Source organism: Pinus tabuliformis, chromosome Q (genome assembly GCF_031772625.1).
Source record: "Pinus tabuliformis cultivar Carrire ecotype Pingquan chromosome Q, CPIR1, whole genome shotgun sequence".
NCBI lineage: Eukaryota > Viridiplantae > Streptophyta > Pinopsida > Pinales > Pinaceae > Pinus > Pinus tabuliformis.
In genome coordinates this window covers 135,676,471-135,703,776 of record NC_142296.1, presented here as the reverse complement: position 1 = coordinate 135,703,776, position 27,306 = coordinate 135,676,471, and the positions used below count along the sequence as shown (strand labels likewise).

At 39.1% G+C, this 27,306-nt stretch overlaps 1 protein-coding gene across 1 annotated transcript; it reads left to right on the top strand.

Moving 5' to 3' along the window:
- Positions 1 to 1,392: 1,392 nt before the first annotated feature.
- Positions 1,393 to 26,118, top strand: LOC149218627 (metal tolerance protein A1-like). Its single transcript, XM_089384096.1, has 3 exons — positions 1,393 to 1,730; positions 24,342 to 25,156; positions 25,198 to 26,118. Exons 2-3 carry the CDS (start codon positions 24,342 to 24,344, stop codon positions 25,859 to 25,861), a joined length of 1,479 nt encoding a protein of 492 aa, XP_089240222.1. The 5' UTR covers positions 1,393 to 1,730; the 3' UTR covers positions 25,862 to 26,118.
- Positions 26,119 to 27,306: the final 1,188 nt, after the last annotated feature.

The following is a 27,306-nucleotide window of genomic DNA, read 5'->3' as shown; positions in this document are numbered from 1 at the left end:
CTAGCAGCACTCCCGTCTCAAAATGAAAACAAATTGATAAAATCCAAAAACGCTTGATCATGAGCAAGTTCAAAATAAAAAGTTCGGTACCCTATGAGATAATGTTGACTGAAACAAGAGCAACTTCCATTGAAGCAATTGTTATGGTGCGGCTCATAAGATACCTAAAAAGAATTGAACAAATGAGAGTAGGTAGATGGCCTAATGTTATCTTCAATGAAGGCATCAATGAAAGAAAGAAAACATGGATGAAACAAAACTACACATGGATGCAAAAATGGGATATCTACCTCAATGCTTGTCCCACAAATAACAAGGCGCTGAAGGATTTTGTTATGGAGAAGTTTCGTAAAAAGGTATGGGGAAAAGAGTTGGGTAGAAAGAAGAAATATTACATTGAGGAATTCAACTCTATGTGTGATTTACAACAAAAAGAGTTCATTGGAGCTAGCATTTCGTGGAGGGCAAAGGTTTGCTCAATTAAGGACCAACTCACATCAACTTCGGTGTGAAACAGGACGATGGAAAAGGCCTAATGAAGTTTGGGAAGAAAGGGTGTGTACATTTTCCACATCTGGCGCTGTGGAATCGGAAAAACATTTCATTTTGGAATGTGATGCATTCAAAGACATCAGAGAAAGTTATGAGAACATGTTAGCATCAGTTTCTTGGCATTGTCTTTTTAGTGAGGAGATTGTTGGAAGGTTGGGTCAACGCATCATCAATTTGAATCGAAAAAGGACTGAATTGCAAAGAGCAAAAAACAGGGAATTAATGGTCTCATAGACTATTTTTAATCTTGTGGACCTTAAAAATTAATTTCATTTCATTAATACAAGTTAAGTGGGCTTGATTGTGGGGAAAACTCCACAATTAAGCGTGCTTGAGCGAGAGGCGATCTGGGATAGGTGACCTTCCGAGAAATCCTGGTTACCAGGTGCAAGCCCAGAAAGTGATGATTGACGCTATGTGATTCATCAGTTGCTATGTGATTCATTTCACCAGTTTCAATCCTAGTTCTTCACCCCTATGATCATGATGCAATGCGTGCTGAGTAGACTATTCAAAAATCATGAGAAATTAATAAGTTAAGCCTACCTCTCATGAAAATGGTAATAAATAAATGACTTATTTAATGTAATTGAATCCCAAAATAATATCCAATCTTCCATACATATTTATATTTATTATAATTATTTAACAGCACATAACAAACAAATAACATCGTCATAAAAAAGTAAGTTATTTTTAGCGTAATGTGGATATTAAAATCTCATTCATTATGAAATAACGAACAACGACCTCATTTAAGAAGGGAAATGACCCAACATATGTCAACCAAAATATAAATATTAAGAATAATGTGGTTGTGCTGGTCCTCGAATTTTCTATCCCCAGAGTATGTGTTTTCTGTCAGTATCTTATAGGTCAGTATAATCTTTGCTACTGTGTGTTTTCTGTCAGTATCTTATAGGTTAATTCTGTCAGTATCCTTATATTTATGGCATAAAATCCCTGCAATTTTTAAATTTATGTATAGAATCCCAGCTGGTATTTGAAACAATGCATGCGGTAAAGTATGTTGTAGCTGATATTAGAAGATTGCTTCAAATTCAATCACCCTTACGCCCTGGACATGAGTACTGCCGTAGGCTAATCGTTAACTAATTCATCCTTGCACCCGTCGGCTAATCATCAACTAAATCGCTTCTTTCCGGTGGTCTGTTCAGGTATGATTTCGACCAAATCTGGTGTTCTAAAAGGTAATAATTGCAACTTTATTGAAAAATATTGCGATTTTTTTTTTTTTTTTTCGTAGTTTCGAATCGGTTCAAATTGTAGTTTGCACGATTAATGTAATTCAAAGATTTACTGTTTGCTAAATTCTGACCAAAGCAGTGGAAAATGGAACAATTTAATTGATCAATAGACGGCTTCCATAAGTAATCATGCCAATGTTCAACATACTAATTGGGCAAACTGTGTTTTCAATTTTAGAAGAAGTTGAATTTCCATCCATTTTCTTTTCCATCTGCAAAACATTTGTGTAATTCGATACTTATCAGACAGCCGTGTTCTCACCGTACTTTAACACTGTCAAATTGGAAAGTCCACACTGACTGATTTATTGTTTATTGTTTTCCTTTGATAGCCCTTTTGCCCTTTTTATGTTTTGGTTCAAAAGCAGCAGCTAGTTAAAAGATCGTTCTCTCCTCTCTCTTGCTGCTTGATACATTTTTTATTACAGAGTTTCTTTAGTAAATCTGGGACATTATATTACATCAGATTTATAGATTTGATGGGAACCAGAGAATCATTGTTAGGTTTGGCATGTTTGGTTCTAAGTTTCATGCTTGGTAGACAATATTAATCATATCGGGCCTGGAAAACGTCGAGTCTGCAACTAGCATAGGATATTTTGAATGTGAGATGATGAATTTTTTTTTGTTAAAAACAAATTATTATCGATAGAGTCTCCCGGAGGATGATTAAAGTATAACGGGCCTTTTTCAAAGTTCTGGCACCTTAAAACTTCTAATAGTAAGTAGTGAATCATAAAATTGGCAAACTTCTTTCTTCGCTATCTATTAAACTTTCTCTCAAACTATCTAGTATAACTAAATTATTTGCTTATTGTTTTTTAAGAGATTTGAAGAAAATTATATCCAAACAAAAACACACAGAAACAGGATTTTCTAATTGACATCTGGGTTGGACTTGTAACTGCTATGGATCTCGGACTGCTGGGCACTCGGGGCTGGCTTTCCTTGATGTATCAATGGTATGCTTAATATCCATAGGTGGAAACTTGGGAGTTGCCCCCATATCTCCTGAGTGAGGAAAGCTTTCTTCAAGGAGGTGAGGTTCAATGGAACTTAGGATATCACTAAAAGTTTCTTTATACATTCCCGCATTCTGCCACCCGGATTATCACCTTGTGTGCGACGATAAGCTGTTGACCATGTCATCCTTTCTTCATAGTGACTATAAGGATCAGTAAACAATCAGCAATTTGGTTCGCTGACTCTCTGACTTTATGAATTTGACATCTACAATCTGGTTGACCTTCTGACATGTATGAGTTTCACTAGCCCCAGGTTCTTCAGTGCCTCCTTTGTCCAAGTTAGGTTACTTTCAATTACCCAGGATGGATTTTCAGTTCTACAGTGAATGCATTCCTCGATACCACATAAGAGAAACCATTTCTGTTTGATTATTCATGTTCTGGTCCAAATATTGGTATACTAGACCCCGTAATCCACTATCCTGGTCTCTAAAATCCTCGATCGTGCAAGTCCTGCGATTCCATTGGAGGCTTCATCGAAGTTGTAGTTGGAGGAGCCCACTACTGGTGTCCCTTTTTCGTAGAACTTAAGGTCTGTCCATTGGCTTGCTTGAATTAAGGAGATTGTAGGATTTGAGCAGATTCTTCTCTTTTCTGGAATGTTCTCATTACTTTCCTCCTCCTTTCCTCAGAGTTTCGATGGTTGTTCTTTAAAATTTTACATCATAACTGCTCAGGGTTCCATGATCTTTCTTCAAATATTCTTTTGTTTCTTTCTATTAGATATTCCAAGATTTAAGGAACAGATTAGTTTCAAGCTTTCAGATTTCCAATCTATTTTCAAATCTATTTTCGACATTTTCTGTGATTTTCCATCACCATAGGTCGAGGGAGAATAAGGCATTGATATGATTGATTACATTGCTTCTTTACCTATTTAGCTACTTCACAATGGAAGAGAATGTGGTTAAAATTGTCTTCCTCAATAAGGCAACCGCTACATCTAGAGGGCCATATTGCTATCTTTTCCAGAAAGCTCTCTATGATAATTTATCTTTTCCTTTTGGTGTGAACTAACGAAAGGCTGAAATTTTAGGCCATTGCGATAGGAACCATATTTTCTTTCATGCTGGTTTTTGGGTTTTCTGGTTCCCCTTTAAGGCTGTTAAATATCTTTCTTTAATGGTATATCTACCTCTTCCTTCTTGGTTCTGACACAACCATCCTTGCCTTTCAATGGAAGGTTTTTTTTCTTGTTTTCTAATTCCTTTCTTCTTCTTGGAGCTGAGTTGGCCATTCTTCTAGCCTTTTCCCGTGGACTGTTCTCATGTCATTGTTTGCTCGTTCCAGTTGGTTTAACACCCAGTAATCTTTTATCTTTTTCCATTTTACCTCCTGCATTCTCTCCTTGACCCTGCTCAGAACTTTAATATCACCTAGAAGTTTGTGGTCATTCCATGCATTCCCTTTTTCCCACTTGTCATTGTTGTACAATGCTTTGTCAGCTGCCACATCAGCCTGACTAGTCCATGACTGTCCTATCATCCAACTGTCTACTTGGGCAAAACTTCATCGAGTTAACTCATTTCTTTTATATTCGACCAACCTGAGTCCTGACAATAATTGATAGAAGTCGACTTTTGCATCCTCTACCTTATCCATCTATCAGGTCAGCAGGCCCCTGGGCCCCCTAGGACACCTAATGCACATTCTGTTAAGCTAAGCTTGACATCTGACGAGTTGGTATCTTCATAGCCGATAGTTTGGAGTCCCAACATCCTGATGGCTGATCTCCTTATAGGCTGATAATTGATATACCACAATCAAATAACAAAACACTCATCTCCAACATTGACAGGTGTTTTCTGTTTTGTTAGTATCGGAGAGGTAGGCTTGATACAGAGATCCAAACCTCCCAAAATGTCAACACTTGACAACCGAACTCTAGACAGCCTGAAACTTTGATATGCGATACAACATCACCCCTGCTTGAGCTACCACCTAGTCGCCACCTCAATTCCACTATGCACTTTGATTCACATCATCTTGCCATTGTGAAAATTTCACTACTGAAATCCTATTGCAGCAACTGGAAAATATTTTTCTAATTGTTAAATAAATTAACAATTTATTTGCCACGACAAATACCAAATAATTCACACTGCAATCTTCACAAATAAACTGCGGAAAATAATAGCGCTGGAAACTGAGAAATATACTAGCACACACATAAAAATGAACATAGTTATTTTTGGACAAATGTCCTCGAAAAAACCCAACTTGGGAAAACTGGTGCACGAGTTGAGGGTTCTATTATTATGCAACAGTGAATTTATCTGAGTACAATCTGGATGCTGAAAACTGGCAATCTAGTAGAGAAAATACTAGCATAAATATCTTGAGGGAAATTACCCTCACTCCGAGCAATCCCGACACATGACCACTACTGAAAAACAAGCTATCTCACTGGGCCTGCTCAGGCTCTGTGTCAACCTGAAGCTGCCTGCCACACATGCTGCCCGAATCGTCTGCTAATCAAGCCGTCCTGCCTGCTGCTGATTGGGAAAATGCTTCTTCGGCACTTTGGAACCTTTGCCTGGCCTCTGGAACTGAAGACATCTTCCCCTTAGCAAAAATCGAACTGCCCTTTGAGGGTCTACACTGCCTCTATGCAACCTCCTAGAGAAATCTTGACCTTTCTCTGCAATGCACTTCAACAGATCTGGAAAACTTCCTCAAACCTCACTGTCTCTGCCCCTCACTTTCTCTGCTTCCTTCTGAAGCTCAAACTCTTACGACAACTGTTGGTTCTCTGGAAGAATTGAACTCTATAAGGAAATCAAACTCCTCAAGTGTGTTCTCCAACTGCCCATATAATCCTTTGTTGGACCTCCAACTACCAAGATTAAAACTTAATTAAGGGCTAAGATCATATTGGAGTCAATCCGTGTGAATTTCTAGATGATTCACACCTTATCTCAATTAATTATGATTAATTATCTAGATTTCCTAAGTTCTTAGGAAATAATTAAAAATAGGCTAATAATCTAATTGAGACACTTCTAGGTGGAATTTCTAGAAATGATTTCTGGGTTATAGTGAACTCCTGTGTTTTAGCCTCTCCACAAAATTTTGAGACTAGAACACCTATGATGCTAAAAAATCTAACACTCCCTCTCAGCGAGGAAGGTGTTCTCTTTGGTGCTGCACATTCTGGCATAATACCCTGTCTTTGTACCATCCTCTGTCATGCTACCAATGTCTGGCAACTTCCCACCAACCACTGCGCAACTCTGATGCTGCCTTTGTGCTGTTGCTGACACTACCATATTATTGCCAACTCTGCATCTGCACTGCAACTCCCTCTCATCTGTTGCTGCATCTGTGCTGCTGCTGACACTGCCATACTGTTGCCAACTCTACATCTGCATTGCAACTCCCTCTCATCTGTTGCTACTACAACTGCAACTATTGCAACTGAGAAGCATCCTAAATACTGAATCAACTGTGTTTAGTATGATGCATTTGTCTCTCGAGTCCTGACTGCTACTAGCCACTGCATTGTCCACTAAAGAATCTGCGCTGTTGCTGACTCTGCACTGTGCCACTTTGTAATGCTACCAACACTATACTATGCTCCTTAGCACTTGACTGCTACTAGTCTGCAACTGTCACTCCGAAATCTGACTGCATCACTGACACTGATCCATCTTGCTACTGAATTTTGTGGGCCCCCATATCAAGGTAATGACGCATGAGGAGAACACCTCAAGGATGCCCAAACTCTGCAGTTCTGGACTATAGCTCCAAGTCGCTCCACCTCACTCCTGGAGGTATGGCTGCCATCATAGCGAAGTCTTCCTCCAACCTGGAGGAAAATTTGTCTATCTCGGCTGACACTGCCACCTGGTCCTGCTTCTCCTGCTTGTCCTTCTTTCTGAGAGGACACTACGTACTATAGTGACTAAGCTCACCACATCTGAAGCACTTGACCTTTCACAGGTCCTTCTTCTTCTTCTTTTCCCCCTTCCCCTGACTGAGACCCTTCGATGCTAAGGCCACATTTTCCTCTTCCTTCTCACTTTTCATGGTCTTGTTGTTGCTACCACTGAGGGTGCTCTTTATTAGAGCCTGCCTCAACTCTTCTTACCGCAGATCAGACCACATCTTGTCCCATCTAGGGAAACTTTCTCTTCCCAATATGCTTTGGACAAACACTTACCAATCCTCCGAGACATTGTTCAGTGCCAATCGTACAAGCTCTATGGGTTGGGGTGCCTCCCCAACGGTTGCAAGCTGATCTCTGACCTCCTGAATCCGAGTGAGGAAGGGATCTGTGCCCTCACCTTTCTGCATCCTGATGCTTCTCAGCTTCTCATGGAGAAACATCTCCCGTTGCTCGAAAGAACTCTGATATAGCTAGGAATGACCATCCCACATCTCCTTGGCTGTGTTTTTGCCAGATATATGTGAGACTATTTGATCTTGGACTCCATCCAAGATCATTCACTTTGCCTTTGCCATTTCTGTTCTATACTCCTTCAACTGATTAGGGTCTTGGGTTACTGCTACCACATTATCTATATAGACTTTCAGGCCATATTCATCTAGAAGGAAGGACATCCTAGCCTTCCAGATGACATAGTTGGAGGCTCCCTCCAACCTATCCTGATCTCTAAGCCCAGCTGTGGCCATCTCAAAAAACTTGTTGAAAACCTAAGTCACAGGACACGTCCTCCAAGGTCTCGTGTCCCGTATTTAACGTGTCGGACATGAAAACGACCCTAAAACGTGTCGAAAACGTTTTTTAACGTGTCTTGGAAAACATAAAACGTATTTAGTCGTTTTCTTCATGTCCTAGTCATGGAAAACGAGTATTCAGAGTCTAAAAAACGTTGCCCTAACGTTTTTTCTCCAGTTGAATACGTACCCCACGAAATCAATGGTTTAAAGCTGACACAATTATTTTTTCGGGGTTCTTTTGCTATTTTCCTCTGATGTCGTCGCCCTCCGTCAATGTATAATCGTCGTGTGGAGCTGAGTCATCTCCGTGGACTCGTGGAGCCATTTGGCCGCTGGAAGGTTTGGCAACTTGGCAGCGTGTGTGAGGTTCACTGCTTAGGTAAGCCGTGGTCTGTAGACCATATGTATAATGCCATAGACGCAATTAAACTTAAGCAGCAAGCCCATAAAAAAATGTGTTTGATTGTGTGTGCATTGTGCAGCTTATGCTGTCGAATTCCAGGGCCGGTATACAAATATAAATAAGTCTGTCCACTGTCCAGTGTCATCTAATCAAATGATTATGTTACGATAATATAATAATGATTATCATTTATGTCAGACGATTTTCAACCCACGGGCCACTGTTTATTTTTAACAGTTTTAAATACTGCATTTCCACTTGCAATACGCTTAATACTATATTTCGGTATATATATATATATATATATATATATATTATTAAATATATATAAAACGTGTCCCTCGTGTCCTGTTTCTGGGTCGCTGCGTTTCGTATTGAATACTCGTATTTACGTGTCCTCCATGTCTCGTGTCCTCATGTCATGTGACTTAGTTGAAAACTCTCTCTTTCCCTCTGCTTGGCTGCTAGAACTGCTATTCGCACCCCCTATTGGAGTGAGAAAATATGCTCATGGCTACTGCCAATTTGCAACTGGAAAAATGGAACTCTAAAACTCGAAGTCCCCTGAGATAAATTTTCCCTCTATTGTGTGTGCTTTTTTCTTCCACCTGACACTAGTTTTGCTACTGCAAACTGTTGCAAAAACCCTCTTTGTCCAACCAAGGAATATGCTCAGTGAAAATATGAGCTACTGTTGCTTCTTTTACCTGCTGGAATCACTTAATTGGAAAGCTGAATTTTTTTGCCAACCTGCACTGAAAAATCAAACTTCCCCAAGCAACTCGAACTGCCTTGCTAAGGCTCTGCGCAACCCCAAAATTTTTTGGCTTACTCCCTCTGAACAACAAATTTTTCTTTCTATCGCTTTTGAGCTTCCTGGCCGATCAATCACGCTGCTCTGATACCATGTGAAAATTTCACTACTGAAATCCTATTGCAACAAATGGAAATTATTTTTCTAATTGTTAATTAAATTAACAATTTATCTGCTACGACAAATACCAAATAATTCACACTGCAACCTTCCCAAATAAACTGCAGAAAATAATAGCGTTGGAAACTGAGAAATATTTTAGCACACACACATAAAAATTAACACAGTTTTTTATTGACAAATGTCACCGGAAAAACCCAACTTGGGAAAACTGGTGCAGTGGTTGAGGGTTTTATTATTATGTAGCAGTGAATTTGCTTGAGTACAATTTGGAAGTCGAACACTGGAAATCCTGTAGAGAAAATATTGGCAAAAATATCTTGAGGGAAATTACCCTCACTCCGAGCAATCCCGACACTTGACTACTATCGAAAAGCAAGTCGTCCAACTAGGCCTGCGTAGGCTCTGCATCAACCTAAAGCTGCCTGCCACACGTGCTACTTGAATCGTCTATTGATCAGGCCGTTGTACCTGCTGCTGATTGGGAAAATGTTTCTCCGACACTCTGGAACCTCTGCTTGGCCTTTGGAACTGAAGAAGTTTTCCCCTCAGCAAAAATCGAGGTACCCTTTGAGGGTTTGCACTGCCCTTGCGCAACCTCTTGGAGAAATTTCGGCCTTTCTCTGCAAAGCACTTCTCCGGTACTGGAAAACTTCGTTTGACATCACTATCTCTACCCCACTGTCTCTGCTTCCTTCTGAAGCTCAAACTCTTTCGACAACTGCTGCTTCTCTGGAAAAATCAAACTCTATAAGCATAGTTGCGGGGGAGCGCCCCCCCCCCCCCCCTCGCCTCCGCTCCCAATTCGCGCTCCGGGCGGGAGCGACTCGGGAGCGCGCTCCCTAAAAAGATTTTCGCTCCCTGCATTTTCGGGAGCCTTTTGCTTTTTTTGCAATTTTTTTTTGTAGTAATGTTCGAAATGCAATTTTTTTATAAAGAAACAAATAGTTTTTGAGTGGGGCAGCTTAATGATCAAGTCTAGGCCCTAGTATTGATATGCTATTCATGGTAATGTTAAATTCTTAAAGTAAAAGTGACATTCTCCTTAATCTTCATTTTCATCCTTTTACTTAAATTTTTAACATTACCATGAAATGACTCAGGATGTTTGAGAGTGGTTCCGGCCTCATTGGATTTCATATGGAGAAAGTAGAATTTTAGATTTCATTCAAAGTCCAGCAGACTTATCAGTTTTTCAGGATTTTAGGATTGGGGGATTGCAATGTTTCCGTTGAATTTTGTCATGTATTAGGGTATGGAACTCGTATTTAATCAAGAGCACCAATCCCTCTATGTACCTTGATGTTAGTGACATTGGTTGTTGAACTCCTCTATCATGACCCTCTTAAAAATGTGCACATCACTCAAACAAAATCTTGACTTGACATGCTATGCTTTTTCTATCTTATGTTAATGCTTAGAGGGTGATATTAATGACAAAGATCCCTATATGGATACAAAGGTAATGACAAAGATATCTCTGGATATTAATGCTTAGAGGGTGATATTAATGACAAAGATCCTGATTTTCCAACAAGACTAAAAAATTAGATATTTCTCGTGGTGGCAAGTAGCCCAAGCATAAGAAATAGATAATAGATTTACTTCTCTTTTCTAGTTTCTAGTAGCTTTCATAACTATTGACTCTTTCATATTTATTATGATATTTTTTTAAACAATATATGACAATTTAAGTTTGAAGTTGGCAATTATAACTCATTAGTAATGAATTATGAATATGATGCTTCATGAAAGTTGAAAGTTGTTTCATTTCATTTCATTTTATAACATTTCATTTCATGTTAGATATTATTTGTTGTAATGGTTACACTTAGCTTACAAGTACAACTTTGGTGATCAATGATGATAAATGTTATATATTGAATTTTGAAAGCTTGAAACTTTAAGATTGATGAATCATGAGACTCAATATGTTGTATGTTACTATGTTATTAACTTCTGGACGTGGTTGATGAAGATTATAACTTCTAGATGATTGTTGTTATATGGTTCAATCTATGTTTTTTTATGTTTTTTATGTCTAATTCATCATTCTACATGTTTTTGTTGACATAATGTATCAAAAATTAAAAATATAAAAAATATATATATTTTTAAAAAATCGCTCCGGTATTCGCTCCCAAACCAGGAGATTCTGAAAATGGTCGCTCCCGCTCCCGTTTTCGCTCCCGCTTCCCGCTCCCAAGTGAATTCTAACTCCTCAAGTGTGTTCTCCATCTACCCATCGACTTCTTATAATCCTCTGTTAGACCTCCAACAATTAAGATTAAAACTCAATCAAGGGCTAAGATCATATCGGAGTCGATCCGTTTGAGGTTTCAGATGATTCACACCTTATCTCAATCAATTATGATTAATTAACCAGATTTCCTAAGTTTAGACTTAGGAAATAATTAAAAATAGGCTAATAATCTAATTGAGACACTTCTAGGTGGAATTTCGAGAAACAATTTCTGGGTTATGGAGAACTCCTGTGTTTTAGCCTCTCCAAAAAATTTCGAGACTAGAACAACTCTGATGCTACAGAAACTAGCAACCATGTCCTCTTGCCATGTTGACATGTCACTTCAGCACCACGTCATCTTACCACATCAACAAGGACCTATCTTGGTGTTATGTCATCATGACATGTCACTTAGCCATGTTAGTGCCACATGGCAGCCCTAAACGTTAGCTCACCACATCAACTGTGACCTGGCATGCCACATTTGTATGCCATGTCACCAGATTTACCATGCTAGCATGCCATTTACTCTAGCTCAAGTTTGCACCTTATTAGTCTTCATCTGTATCAGGAGGAAATCCTAATACCTGGGTCTCAATCTCTCGATATTCAACCTCTAGAAGCCTAATATCTCAATACCTAACACTTCAATCCTTGGTTTCATCGACTGACGACTCCTGAACCTTTTGTTACTTGACAAACAATGTGGGTTTTTCTTGTGTCGAGACTTGTGCTTGATTGTCGCCATTGTGTTATCTCAAGCGCTGATAGTTGAAAGGTCGTTAACTGAATGCCCGAAGGCTTAATAGCCCCTTTCAGCTACGCTCCCAGTCATGGTTCCCATCGGGCATGTGACTAGGGGCTAAGGCTAAAGGACTCCGATTTCCAAAATTTTCAACTCCTTTGTTATATAATTCCGAAGGGGTTAAAGGATTGAACCTCAAGTTTCCAATACTTCTGACGTGAAACTTGACAGGTCAATGCTTGATACACGACTGACAACTGATGGGAATCTCTCTGTCCTCCGACGGATATGTCAGGATGCATTGATATCGAAGATTTTGGGGTGATAGTTCTTGAGGATTCTACCAAAGGTTGATAGCCCCATTGCCAAAGCAGTTTATGCTAGCTCTTGGTCACGACTTTGGTTGGACCCTATGGCTAAACGCTGGGCCAAAGTCGCAATCCTCGAATTTCCAAGATTTTCAAAACCAAAGGATCAATTTTCGAAGCCATGGAACTTTTGATAAATCCTTTCAAGCCAATTATTCTTAAGGCTGGACTTTGATTCTGATAAGGAAAATTTTGTGCCCGAAGACTTCTGAAGTTGTAGGGTCCTCACAATCCTAGAAAGCACCCATAATCATTTATCTGTGGCCATCTTAACATGATTTTTTTTTCCAAGGAGACCAAAGAGGTCATTGTTGACAGTTTCCCCCATTTAATGCCTTCAAATCTTTTCATCCCAATTAGTTCAAGAGTTCTTCAACAAACTCTATAGCATTTTGCCTAAGATGTTCTATGAAGACTCTTCCGTTTGAGTCTACTCTGCAACCAAGGCTCTTACCTTTGCCTCCATGCCCATATCACTCACAAGGCTCTCTGATCATTTCAATAGACCTAGAGCTTCTCCAATCTGTCTAATAATAGACCATGGACATTAGCCATAACCAAGACTGAAAGTCTATTAGTCCCAAGCTTAAGTGAACTATTTAATCCGTGTACATAATCTGGAAAACACATCACAAAATCACATTAAATATTGACTAACAAGAATATGAATACTGTACAACCATTACAACCGGATCTACTATTTGACATCATAACTACGCATCACATAGATCACAATATCCATTTAGCAGACACACACATAAATATACACTTTTAAGTTTTCATCAATCATCATTTCTTTTTCATTAACATGGTTTACATTACGCAGATGAAGTCCCCAAGGGTACTTATTTGATCCAGTTAATTAGTTGTCTACAATTGATGTAGGGTGAGTCATGTTCCACCCCACCATAGGCTTAACTACACTACAATCTTTCTTGTAGCTGGCCACCCCTGAGATAGACCATGAAGCCATAATGAAAGTTCTCACTTAGCATTATAGGGTTGAGTCATGGAGGCCATTCTCCTTCATCAACTGATGTTCGTTAGTGCTCTTAAGATCACATTAAGCCTAGAGTTTGCCTAACTGTTTTAGGTGGCTTCTCAGCTACTCTACAAAACAAGCACCCAAAAAGGAAAATCTCTCCCAAGCTATCAATGGTGTAAGTATGAAGGCCACTCTCCTTCATCCACATAGAGGTCAGTATGAGGTCCTCTAACCGATTGAGGCAAGGCCTGTTCTTATTCATAGTATGGTTGTTTGGTCAATTTAGTGTGTCCTAAATACTATTTAAAATGTCAATCCGGGAGTCATAAATTGCTGAAGTGAAGTGCACTGTATATGCAAGATAACTGATTTCTTAGTTCTTTGTCGTTTTTGAGTCTTTGGTTTGTTTTTTGGTTTATCTTCTGTGGATTCCCTAGTGTGAGATGGCGAAATTGAAAGTCAAGTATGGATGGTAATGGTGATTTCTACAATGATTCAAGTATGGATGGTAATGGTGATTTCTACAATGATTTTCCAAACTTTAAAGTTCTTCAAAAAGAAGGTTTCAAACTGACTGTGATGAAATCAATTCTCAAAAGAAAATAAATGTACCAATACAGTGAACTAGTGAAAATGGCCCAGTATCCTTACTGCTGTATGAAAAGAAAATAAAAACTGAATTCAAAGCAACTTAAAGACTGAAAGCAAAGCAAACTAAATCACACTATTTCAACCCACATTCTGACCCTTCACCTTTCGACTCGCTCTGGCTATAGGAAGTAATCATAAACAAGCTGAGTAATATGATATCTAAATTGCAAGAAATCAAATTGCATAAAAGGAAACTAAGGTTTAACTACTCATTCATATTTCAATTCCTGAAAATGACATAAGTAATTTAATCACTATCTTGCAGGAAAGCAAACTAAATCATACTACATCAAATAATATTCTGATTCCTCACTAATTGAGTCGCTTGGCTATAGGAAGGAAATCATAAACAGATGAGTAATATGATATCTAAGTGGCAGAAAAGTAAATAAGCAAAGCAAAACTGAAAGAAATGACAATGCTGGAATTAAAACTCAGTAAATGAATCAGCAGAAAGGACAAGATGATCTCATGTCAGTAGTCATTAAAACTATGTAATTTGCCCAGGTTGCCTACAAGAACCTGAAAGACAAAGACTGATCAGCTAGCAACCATGAGAAAGCATAAAAGAAAAGATAAACAACAGTTAGTTATAAACATCAGGAAATATATACACAAGCAACTAATTATAAAAGCAGTAACATAATGAAAGAAGGCGAGAAATTATACAGTAGATACAGAGCTTTGGTGTACAGGGGCCCTCTGCAACCTCAGCCAATCAATACTCAGTCACAAATGGAACTCAAGAATGCTGTCTTCTCATATATTAAAGTGCAGTAAAAACATAGAAATAGAGCACGGTACAGTGGCTCGTAAACACAGTCAAGATTACATATGAAAAAGCTAACTGTCAAGCGTTTGATAACGCATTATTTATAAGTGAAAATGTTATAACTAATTCCTAGATTCTACGCTACCAAACAGACACGTAAATCTCCACGGCCTGAGATCTAGCGGTATGGTAATTATGACAAATAAATCCATGGAGTGGTGGCTGCTCGATTCAGTTCACAGATTGATCCACAGGTGTTGGCACCAGTGTTGATAATATCGCCGAAATATCGGCGATATTCGGAAATATCACGATATTTTCGGCGAGCCGAAATATCGCCGACAAAATATCGCGATATTTTCGGCGATATTTTATATCGCGATATTTCCGAAATATCGCCGATATTTCCGAAAATATCGCGCGACAATCGAAAATATCGCCCGGTGACTGTAAAAAATTTCCGCATGACCTATAAAAATCCGATTTTGGTTTTTTTCATATCATTTTCATTTTTGATTGCTGGAGAAGGAAGGGGAGGGCTATGCGGTTGCTGCCAAGGAGGGTTTGAGCGTTCTAGGCCCTAGTATTGATATGCTATTCATGGTAATGTTAAATTCTTAAAGTAAAAGTGACATTCTCCTTAATCTTCATTTTCATCCTTTTACTTAAATTTTTAACATTACCATGAAATGACTCAGGATGTTTGAGAGTGGTTCCGGCCTCATTGGATTTCATATGGAGAAAGTAGAATTTTAGATTTCATTCAAAATACAACAGACTTATCAGTTTTTTAGGATTTCAGGATTGGGAGATTGTAATGTTTCCAGGTGACACCACCTGCCCAGGCTACCCCTGCCACCAGTAGAGGACGTGGTCTACCTCCTATAGCTCCTACTTCTAGTTCTTCAGCTTCTAGAGCATAGCAAACTCCACTGCCAACTCCACCAGCACCAGCAACTACATCTAGAGGGAAAGGGAAAGCTGTGGCATTTTCTCGCAAGAGGGGCAGAGGAAATCAATAGGATTAGACTTTAGTTATTTTCTTATGTGCTTGTAAGTTGTACATGAACAATGAACATTGAATATTCAAGAATCAAGACCAAGCATATCACATTCTAATTTCTAAATAGTAAATTTTGATTCTATTTATTTTTTTAAAGTGAATTATGAACTTTGAGAAGTAATTATATTTTAATTTGATTAGATAAGCTGCAACCTGCAATTTAATATGGATAAAAAACTATATTTCGGTATATATATATATAAAACGTGTCCCCCATGTCTTGTTTCCAGGTCGTTGCGTTTCGTAATGAATACTCGTATTTACGTGTCCTCTGTGTCTCGTGTCCTCGTGTCATGTGACTTAGCTTAGACAATATTGATGTATTGTCTCTGTGGAGGGTGGAGTTTGAGGAGCCCCTCTTGGAGGAGTCACCTTCATGGTTAGAGCCAGTGGCAGATGATCCATTAGAGCAGGGGCAGCAAGAGGAGGACTCGGAGTCAGAGGAGTAGCAGCACTCAAAGGAGGAGTAGGAGGAGGAGGAGGACACTGCGGGAGCATCAGCATCAACACCATCTGCTATAGATATAGGAGAGCATAGCCCCATACCTAGCACTCATTATTTGACATTAGGTGCAGAGGCAGGGTCAGGGCCTCCTACTACTAGGGGCAAGCCTGGCAAACAGCCCATCATGTTTTCCCGTAAAAGGGGGAGAGGGCAGTGATTTCAGATAGATAGCTACTAGTTTTATTTGTTATGCTACATATAACTCATGATGATGAGATAATTTTATATATGTGATGTTATTTTGTATTGGTTCTCCATATTTGAGTCCTTGAATGGACAATTATCAGGGATCAGCAGGATTTGGTATCGCCTTTGATGTATCATTTCTATTTGACATCATATATATCAGTGTTTTCTTCATATTTATGTGCCAGTGTGTTTATTTCATGTTGTTATTGCTTTATATGTTTAAAAATCTGAAAAAAATGAATATATTATGCATTTTTTATGCTTGCCGATATTTGCCGATATTTTCGCCGATATTGCCGATAAGATATTTTCTGGACCCTCGCCGATATTTTCCCAATACCGATATTATCAACACTGGTTGGCACACCTCCGGAAATTGAGGATCTTGCCATGCAAACCTTCACGTGGGCAAAACAGAGCCCTGCCACCGCAAAACTCTTGGTTTGACCCCTCCTTTGACCGTCTTTGACCATGGCTGTTTGTGAGTGATTCGGCTAAACTGAGGGGACACGCTCCATGTACATGTCATTTGCAGCTTGCCCATGTGGCCGGATTCTCCATTGGACACCTGTAACATAGTCTTTAACAAAATGGCTGCGGAAACTTGAGCTGGCTGTGGAAAGTGACAAGTTTCCGCAGCTGATTGAACAAAAATATAAATCAAACAGCAGTCATAAACATAGTTAGGAAACCATTTCATAAGCTCTTTTTAGACTAATATGCAATGATTTGACAGCTTGGTGGATCAAATAAATGGAAAAGAAGGCTAAAAAGATATATAGGGAAGATGCAGGTTTGGGACTCAACAATGGCCACAATGGGCTTGTACAGTACAAAGAGAACCGTTCTCGATGCTTCCCTTTTGTGCTTCTTGTGAATGGTATCAACAAAATTTGTAAGTAATTAGCCACATTGGTCCTGCACAACAGCACAACACGGAGCCCATCCTTCACTAAGCCAATAGTCCTTCGGTGCCTCCGTCTGGTGCTTCTATGCATAAATCAGACAAATTCCTTATCAATTCTAGCTAGCCCTCTAGGTTAGGCTAAAGAATCAAATGTTGACCTCGCTCACAAACTAGGTGATCTAAAATAAAGTCACACACAAAGTTTTTCTTTGTTTCATATGAGAGCCTCCTCTTGTCTCTTGGTCTGTCTCTCTGCACCATGCTCCACTTTGCTCTTCCATCCTCCCCCCATGGGTGCTTCCCCTTTTTTCTTCTTCCTCGGGTTTCCTTCATTGATAGTTTACGTGGGTAGTCAAATGTCTTTAGAAGGGAGGGTACGTAGCCCATACCTCTGAGCAATTTGGTACCACTGTCCCACTCCTCTCATAACTATGGGAGTTATTACTACACCTTCCCGTTACATATTTTCTTGGGGAAAGTAGACAACCTTAGAATATTGGTTCAACCAAATAATTCATTCAGGAGGGCTTGTTGCACTTGATGGAGCCCCAACACTTGGAGAGAGAGCACACTACGTTGTCTACTTGGCACCCATAGAGATGACGTAGGGCACCCACAACTGGATTTTGGACACATGGAGATGCTTTGAGGCTTGATTTGAGGACCTTCTCTCAAATTGAGGATGATCATGATGCTTGTAGACATTTGTATCCCTTCGGGGGCATTTTGGAGCATTTAGAACCCTAAAAGGGCATGTCGTCATCCTTTTTAGAGACTTGCGGCTCACATGTGTGGGATTTTATTGGCATATTTTGTCGTTGAGCTAGTTTGTAACGCAATTTTACTTTATGTCTACTCAAAATCAAACTTGTTTTTGGGTTTTTTAGTCAATTCTTAGAGGTGATCACTCATAGACCTTATATAAATTGAGGATCACCTCTTCCATTTGTTCATCATCACACTTGTGGATTTCAACCTCTTTAGAAGAGACTTGACTTGCTTCGTTGTACTTTGCTACTTGTGGAGATGTGATCTTATGTGGATTTTGGCTATTGGAGACTAATTTTTGTTGTGGAGATGTCATTTTGGGATTGAAAGAAGGCATGTTCTTGGATATATTGTGAGTATTTTTGTTGAATATCTTTTATGGTTTTGCATGTAATGGAATATTGCTAGGGTTTCTATTTTCCTTGCCTAAATGCATATGTTTATATGAAATTCTTGGTAATTATTGCATGCTTAATCTTTTATCCTTGAACTCCCTAGAAAGCCTCCTAGAGAGTCTTTTTCTTATGAATTTCTCCCCTCATAAAATGATAGATAGGGTTAGGAAGTGGGAACTAGGCTTTTCCCCCTTACTCCTTTCAAAGATTTGACATTTCCATGGTTAAAGTTCTTAAGATTCCATCACGCAAGTAGGGAAAAGGCATTCACATCCCTCTTGATGATCAAAACCATCTAAATATCTATATTTTACCTCTTTTTTCCTATTTTTAACCCATGAAGGCAAGCTGCTAGGGCTAGGGCAAGGGCTGAATTCCACTAGGGCTTGCTCTAAGTCAACGTTGGAGCTAATTTGGCTGGTTTCCACCTTGTTTGACCTTTCTAACTCAAAATCTAGTTTTTTCCTTGGTGGAAATTGCCTAATTAGGGCTGACATCATCAACCCTAGGCAATTTAGGTCTCTTTATAACCCTAGTTCAGCAAAAGGCTTCAACTTAGGGCTAATTGAAGGTTTGTCACTCCATTGGTTGATCATATCTTTCAAAGCAAACCTTTTCTCTATGCTTGCATACCTACATGCATCATTGCTGAACTGCATCTTGAAACCCTAGGCTTCAAGCTCTATTTCCTAGGCTTCTTCATAGGTAAGTTGTTCCATTATACAAAAGAATTGTGCCCAGTTCCAAGTGAGAATTACCTTGATCAAGTCTCTTAAACATCACTTTGATCTTATCAACATAGAATACCTTTAGCCTTTAGGTGATCTATACTGGTAAGCCTCCTGTGTGGTGAAACTCCACTAAAGAGCAGGAGGTGGAATGCTAAGGTGACAATGGAAGCCATCTCATTGTTGCATTAGGGTCTGGCCCTTTCCTTTTGAGGCCTCTCATAAGGCCTGAGATTTTGAGGCAACAAGTGTCATCAACGAATTTTAGATGCTTGAGGTCAGCAATACTTAAGGATATGTTGAGTACTTTAATATAGTGAGAAGCTTTAGTGGAAGAGATGGCTTTTCCTAGAGCTTCAACTAAAATGACAATGAGATGATGTTATCTATGTTAAAGACTTGCAATAAGATTTAATCCCCTGTTAAAATGAAGTTTTGTAACATGCAGTGACATGGAATGTGTGTAATCGGTGGAAAGGCATGGAACTGCATAAAAGGAATGTAGATGTATTATAACAGATGGAGAATTGGTTGAGATAGAATGCACTTCATGTGTAGATTTCATTCTTTGTACCTACTTTAGGGAGTATTATTCGAACATAATTCGTTGGCAAGAATTATGGAACCACCAACATTGCATTGAATGCAATACAATTTGGGATATACCATTTGATCTGAAGCGTCTCAGATGGAATAAATATATATGCCTGCATATTTTGTAATCAATGCACCACTATGGGGTGCTTATTGAATTCCTAATTTGTCTTGTTATTCTTCTTCCGATATGCGTGTCCATTATGCAATGTGAATGAATGATTCTTTTTCACTACTTATTGCCTGTGTTTGTAACACATTGTAATCTTTGGTTTTTTAATGTGCTATCAGACCTTCCAGGTTGCAGCGGCTAAGGTGGACTGTTCATAGAGAAATGATTGTGTATGTTAGTCATCTTTATTTGTTTCTCTTATTGATGCCACAAAATTAATTATTGCTTGGTCATGTTATTGTGGCTGATCGTGAGCTGGTTTCACATGCCATAGTGTGGGGACCATGAGGCGGAGGATGAGAAGAAACTCGGAAGGTCTCCATGAGAGCAACTTGAACAGGCAGGCATAAATTAGAGGACTCAGAGGAGGGTATCTTGCAAAAAAATGGATGAGGCCATATGGCCTATGACACACGTTACAAAAATGTATTAAGTTTGTAAGGAGCTGATGAACTTGCAAACTGTGATATCTGAAAATGAGTTATTTTGCCAGGATGGTTTCCACAAATAGAGAGCAGGAACCCACACATTTATAAGTTGTTATTTGAGTATGATTATTCATGGATAGCCTTATCAGACTCACAGTTCTTTATTAGTTCAGAGGTTTGGGGGATTTGTCTACATGAGTCTGACTGAGCCATGAGAGAGCGAGAGAGAAAGAGAGCAAGTCATCATGCTCCGCTGCATCATCAAATGCAAGAGAATAGTTTGTTAGGTCATTATTCAGGCACAGTTTGTGGTCATTCCCTTCAGCATTGAAACCATCTTTGGTCTGGTCTCATTTCCACATCGGGTTTAGGGCTACATGGACTCCTTATCTTATTGAGAGCACTACCCTTATCTTGCATCTATTCGAAAGCCATAACCATTACCATCACGTTTGGTCGGGCTCATTGTTGGTTTTCAAAGGTCACCTCCCTACTATATTTGCTTGGTATCTCATTGGAATGCCTCTCCCCTTTTAGATATTCTGTTAATGCCTTCAGATGGCTGTTACCATCCAAGCAAGGGTTGAAAAAGATTATCAGATAGGACATCTTTAGATAGCTGATTTAGGTTACTTGGGTGGATTCATCAGGTGGTTTAAACACCAAGATGGGCTTCTATGTGGAGCACTTAATGGAGTTGAGGGGTGATCTTATTGTTTTATCCCTTTACATGCTGAGGCACTAGATGCATTCTCTGAAGATCTCACTAGGGCAGTTTTGGATGGGCTCTCATCCACTTTGAATTGAAACCAATCATCATATCACGTGAGGAGATAGGATCTACGAGCCATGCAATCTCCATGAACGTGACGGAGGAGCACTTTATTTTCAAAGTGTCTCGTCTATTATGAAAATAGAGGTTGATTTCATTGTATTTTAAGAAAGTCTCAAAACTTTCTCTTTGCTTTTTTCAGTTCCTGGACTAGAGATGCCTTACCCTTTACATAAGGGAGACCCTCAGCATTAGATCTCACTCTCTCCAGCCATTCTCACCTAGACTGGACACCTCTAGGCTGATTGCCGCTTTCTTTCATGTAATATTGATAAACAGAGGTGCCAAGAGGCTGGCAGAGAAAAATTATTCATCCGCCGCTAGATCCATGAGACCTGAGGAGGCCATCAGAGCTTAGCTAGTGATGTCTCGTCTTTATAAGGATGTTGCATTAAATTCAGAGATAGTTAACACAACACCAATATACAGGTGATGTCCTCCGTATCTCAGCATAGCGCTACATCATCTAGACATCGGCACATATCTCAGGCTAGCTTCCCCAGCTCTTCTAGTTGCTCTTCCAGAGCCTTTGATCAGTCATGATCAACATATATCTTGAGTTTCTTCATTTTGGTGTCAAGCGTTAGGAGAGGGCTTCAGGGGTGGTTGACCTGTGCCCTTTAGGTCATGGCCTTCTCCTCATCCCTCTCTCCATCATTAGAGATTTACAGGTTCTCAGCATTACTTGCATGTTTTTGTAGTGCTAGTTTGCTTCTCAGTTTCATGGTCATAGACAATAGACATATTCTAGTGTAGCGTAGTTTAGATTAGCTTCATGCTTCTATATGCTTTTATAGGATTGGCCTTTGCATACCCACTTGTATTCCACATTGATATACTTAGCAGTCCCTTTAACCTATTTGCTGATTTTAACTTGTGGAGTAATAGTTAATCAAGATAGTGTGGCTGGAGGGGGTGTATTAGAAGTCTCATATTCCTCAATCTGAAATTGAAATTTTTTGACTAAGTGATAGTGTACTCATGTAATTTGTAAATAGGTACATGTTAACTATATATATTGTAGAGCATGTGTTGATCCATATTGAGTTTTGTTATTGGCTTGTTGGTATGTCTGTTCAGAAGATGATCTGACCAACATTGTGATGCAGAAGCACTTATGAATTGGGTAAGAATAAGAGCAAGCCAGGAAAGTATAAGAGAGACAAGTGCGCCAAAGACAAGATGAAGGTTAGCATGAGACAAAAATTAAGCACAATAGGTGCAAGTGGGGAAGTTGACGAGTAGGTGTGACAAGAATGGGAGTCTGTAGAGTATAATATCAGCAGAACGGGCATGGTAAGCACGATGAGTACGAATGATATGGAGAGTGTCAAAAAAAGATGAAAGGCTACTCGGAGACGCTGAAGTGACATGAAAGAGATCATGGGAGAAGTTGAGGAGTCAGATAAGGTGAAAGGTCATACGGAGTAAGAACACATAGGATTGTAAGCAAGAGGATCTGGTTAGCCTGTCCCGAGGCTTAGTTGGATGGATTCTAGTGAGAGTTAGGGTTGTAGGGAGTTGGCCAAGAGCTAGAGTAGAGCAATAAGGTACTAGGCTATAACTAACATACGAATTGTATATCCTGTTAATGAGAATTCGGGTCGTGGGGTGTTGGGAAAGGGCTAGAGTAGAACAATAAGGTATTAGATTATAATTTGCATATGAATGAGTAGACATATTCTTCTTCAATGGTATTATCTGGTTCAGTACTCTGTCCGTGTATTTTTTGGTTATTTAAGTCTAAGAGTGAGATCGCTATTCTAACCCGAGAAGTTCCGGATTGTTGCACAAAATCTATGAAGTATATGGATTGGGGCCATTATGCTTCACTGTGCAACATTGTAGGTGGAATGGCTTGAGTGTTCTATGTCTATCTCAACGTTGCAGATGAATTTGAATGTATTCTGTGTCTGTCACAGCGTTGCAGGTGAAATTGCATGGTTGTTGTGTGTCTTGACTCTCACCATTGCAGGGAGACTTGGGTGTTGGTGTTGAGTTTCGAAACTGAGGGAAAATATCATCAAGGAATTCCATTTGTACATTTAGAAGGAAATCAAAATATGATCAACACCGTTTGCCTGGCTCATTATTATCAGGGGCTGCCAACATAGGGCATATTAGCCAAAGTGGCTTCACGAATAAGAGGTGCTTGGTGCACGGGAAAGAGTAAACCCTTAAGCATATTATATGGGGCAGCAAATTTGCTCGAGATTGTTGGTGTATGGAATTGCATTAGAGTTTCAGCTCCATCTATTCTCGGAAAATATACTGCAAAACTATTTTCAAGAACAATGTAAGCTCAATCTCTTCTTTCCTAGATTCCTGGTGGCAAGAGGTAGGCTCTCATTTGCTTGCCGAAAATTACTTGTTGATTACGGATGCCAAGAAGTCAGGTGCCTCTGCTTGTTCTCATTTGATTTGTCTTAGGAGGGCAGAGAAGAGCTTGATTGTACATTCTCCCTTTCTCTTGTACATGTTGTTCTCCTTCTGTATATATTTTTGAGTAATTATAAGCAGTATTTTCTTAAAAAACATATGCGTGTGGTGTGATAGCGGATATGGTGATCGGTTTGCTGCTGCAACCTGCAAAAATTGGAAACTATGTTGCAGATTTAATGTGTTGAAGAGGATTGTAAACCTTTAAAGAATGCAATGCAGTTAAATCTGTTGTTAGTAAGATTTTACATTCTTTAACAGGAAGTCATATGAAACGCTTGTAACTGAAAGTTTGTTGTGTTGCAATTGACGTAAAGGTATAGTAAATACACAAGAAGAATGTAGGTGCATTGTAACAGATGGGGGATTGGTTGAAACTTGGGACAGGATGCTCACTGTGGGAAGATCTCATTCTTGTACCTACTATAGAGAGTACTGTTAAAATACAATTTCTCTTGTTATAGTCTTGTTCTCTGTCCATAATGTGGCATCAGTGATCTTTTTACTGCGCAGTGCGTGTTGCCTCTGTTTGTAACACACTGTAATATGAGATGGAAGCATATATTTGTCTCTGATTTTTATAACAATCTACCGCTAGAATTTCAATGCCCTTATGGGATTTTCCAAATCTTCCCTCTGGAACTTTGTAGAGTCCTTTTCAAGGCTAATCCTTCGGGTGTTATCTTTCAGATGTCTAGTAGCTATTATGAATCTGGGTCTGAGCAAAGACAAGGAGATGAAGCGATTTTGGAAACACCGGTTGCAAGGCCAATTGTTGACAATATGCCTTGTGGCACAGGTTGTGGATTTTCAGATCCGGGTAATCGTGCTGCAGATGCAAGCACGCGATCAGCATCAATTAGAAAGCTCTGGACTGCTGTGATACTCTGTATGGTTTTCATGATTGTGGAGGTGTTAGGTGGTATTAAAGCTAACAGTCTGGCAATTCTAACTGATGCAGCACATTTACTAACAGATGTTGCTGGATTTGCAATTTCTTTGTTTGCAATATGGGCATCAGGATGGGAAGCAACACCTCGCCAGACATATGGGTTTTTTAGACTTGAGATTTTAGGTGCACTAGTATCCATTCAACTTATTTGGCTTCTGACTGGAATTCTCATCTATGAGGCTATTGATAGGATACTTCACAATACGGGTGCAGTTGATGGTCGTCTGATGCTTATTGTTTCTACACTGGGGCTTATTGTTAATATTGCCATGATTTTTCTACTTGGTCATAGTGATCATGGGCTTGATCACAGTCATAGTGATAGTGACAGTCACGACAAAGGGCATTGGCATGGTGAGGGAAAAGGTCATCGACAAGAGGCTAAGCAGAGACATGCACAGGAACATAGGGGCAATACTGAATACAGTCATGACCATGGCCATAAGCATGAAGATCTCAAGATATGCACTGCTGCCGGTCAAGACAAAACAGAACTGAAGAAGCCTTTGCTTTCAGAGGTAGAAAGGGCTGAACATTTTGATCATTCCACTATGTAGGGGAGACCCTTGGCTGTGGATTGAAAGATGCTGAAAGCAGGCATTTGCAGAATACTAGATTCAAGTTAGATCATGACTTGGAGGCAAACACAAAGGTGCAGAAAGACAATCATTCACATTTAAATATAAATGTGCAGGGGGCATATCTTCATGTGCTCGGAGATTTGGTTCAGAGTATTGGGGTCATGATTGGAGGAGTAGTCATTTGGGTAAAGCCCAGCTGGAAAATAATTGATTTGATATGTACATTGTTTTTCTCAGTACTTGTGCTGGGGACCACTATAAAGATGTTGAAGAATATTCTAGAAGTTTTGATGGAGAGTACACCTCGTGAGATTGATGCTACAAGGCTTGAAGAAGGATTGTGTGCAATTTCTGGTGTCTTAACTGTGCATGAACTGCACATTTGGGCCATTACAGTCAGGAAATACTTGCTTGCATGCCATGTTAAAATTCGGTCAGATGCAAATGCTGATATGGTTCTTCAAAGGGTAATAGAGTATATTGAAAGGGAGTACAAGATTAGCCATATAACAGTACAAATTGAACGAGAGGTTGATTGGAATATTTGTATAATGATCAAGCCAGCATCTGTCAACTCTGACTATAATCTGTTTCACTTTTATTGGAACTGTGATTATAAATCTATGATGATAACAGTTCTGAATGTCTTATGGCAATTAGTTGTAGGTGTTGGTTGACATCTACTATCATGTTTAAAAATAATCTTTGTAGATAGTGTTCCTTCCCAGTTTTGCATACGGTTAAGGGCATGTATACAGTCCAGTTATTTTGAGGCAAAATATTTTGTGCATGTTTGATTCCAGAGGAGGATCGCCGTTTATCAAATCCAGCATTGATGCACATATATCTGGTCGATTTAAATGTTTTTGTAATAGAAAGCTGCAACATTTTTATTAATGTGCAGGGCTAGTAAGCATTATGTTTTGGAAGCTCACTGTACACTTCAGTTAACTGTGAGCTTGGATATGTCGGGAAGCTCCACAAAAGTGCACAATGAGTTACAAATTGGAACAAAGTAATTAGAGAGTGTCCATTTTAAACAAGCGTGGAACCAAAATAAGGAGTGCGGATTGATAGAGTTACAAATTGGAACAAAGTAATTAGAGAGTGTGTCCATTTTAAACAAGCGTGGAACAAAATGAGTGCAGGTTGATAGAGTTACAAATTGGAACAAAAGTAATTAGAGTGTGTGTCCATTTTAAACAAGCGTGGAACCAAAATAAGGACTGCGGGTTGATAGCTTGCAGTCATAATTCTCTGTACTGAGAAAAGCTATTTAGAAATATGATTGGGATATAACTGTACCAAAAGGCTCAGACAAAGAAACTTCTAAATTACTCTATATTTAGAACCAATGTTTAAGGCAATATCATTTAATTTTGGAAGGAAAAAAGGATAAAAATAAAAAAAATCAAAGTGCTGGCAGTATAACAATTAGTATAAAATATTTTTATGTAATTTTTCAATATAAATAAACAATATTATCAAATATTTACATTGTCACATAAAAGTGAAAAAATGATATTTATGATACATAAAATGCCGAATAATACATTAAACATTAATTATAATTGTCCACATGTCTAGTGAAGACTTTAAACTAAATACACTACAAAAAATATATCAAGTATATAATAATGTGTCCCATCATCAGGATGAATCTACAATGCTCAACCTAACACCTAGCTATTGATTCCATTTGTCCTTTTTATGAAAAGGTAGTGCCTCATCCTTTAGAAGATGAAGGCCTTATCAATGGAGTTAGCCAACTAGTTTTAATTGTCTCTTTTTTTGTAGAAGGTGGTGTTGAAGTTGGCACGCCAACCTCCTCCTACTAGAGTTAGACAACTATTTTTAAGTGCCTCTTTCTGTGTAGAAGGCGTTGTTGAAGTTGGCACACCAACCTCCTCACTCTTAGTTTCCTCCTCCCGATTCTAACAACACTAGGTCATTATCTCCTACCCCCCTTACCTCTTGTGCCTGTGACCACTTAGGTGCCTCTCCATAATATCTCTCTTGGTCACCACCATCCACCAAGACATGGTGTCAATGTCATGCAAGTAAATGGTGTGCGCATCAAGGGGCCTCTCAAGTTGCATCAACCACAACACAAGATTGTAGT

What these genes read in the sequence shown, in the direction of transcription:
- LOC149218627 (XM_089384096.1), top strand. Translation starts at nt 24,342, where the DNA reads ATGTCTAGTAGCTATTATGAATCTGGGTCTGAGCAAAGACAAGGAGAT. An exon ending in CATTTTGATCATTCCACTAT is followed by an intron (nt 25,157 to 25,197) that starts GTAGGGGAGACC and finishes AGATGCTGAAAG; the next exon opens with CAGGCATTTGCAGAATACTA.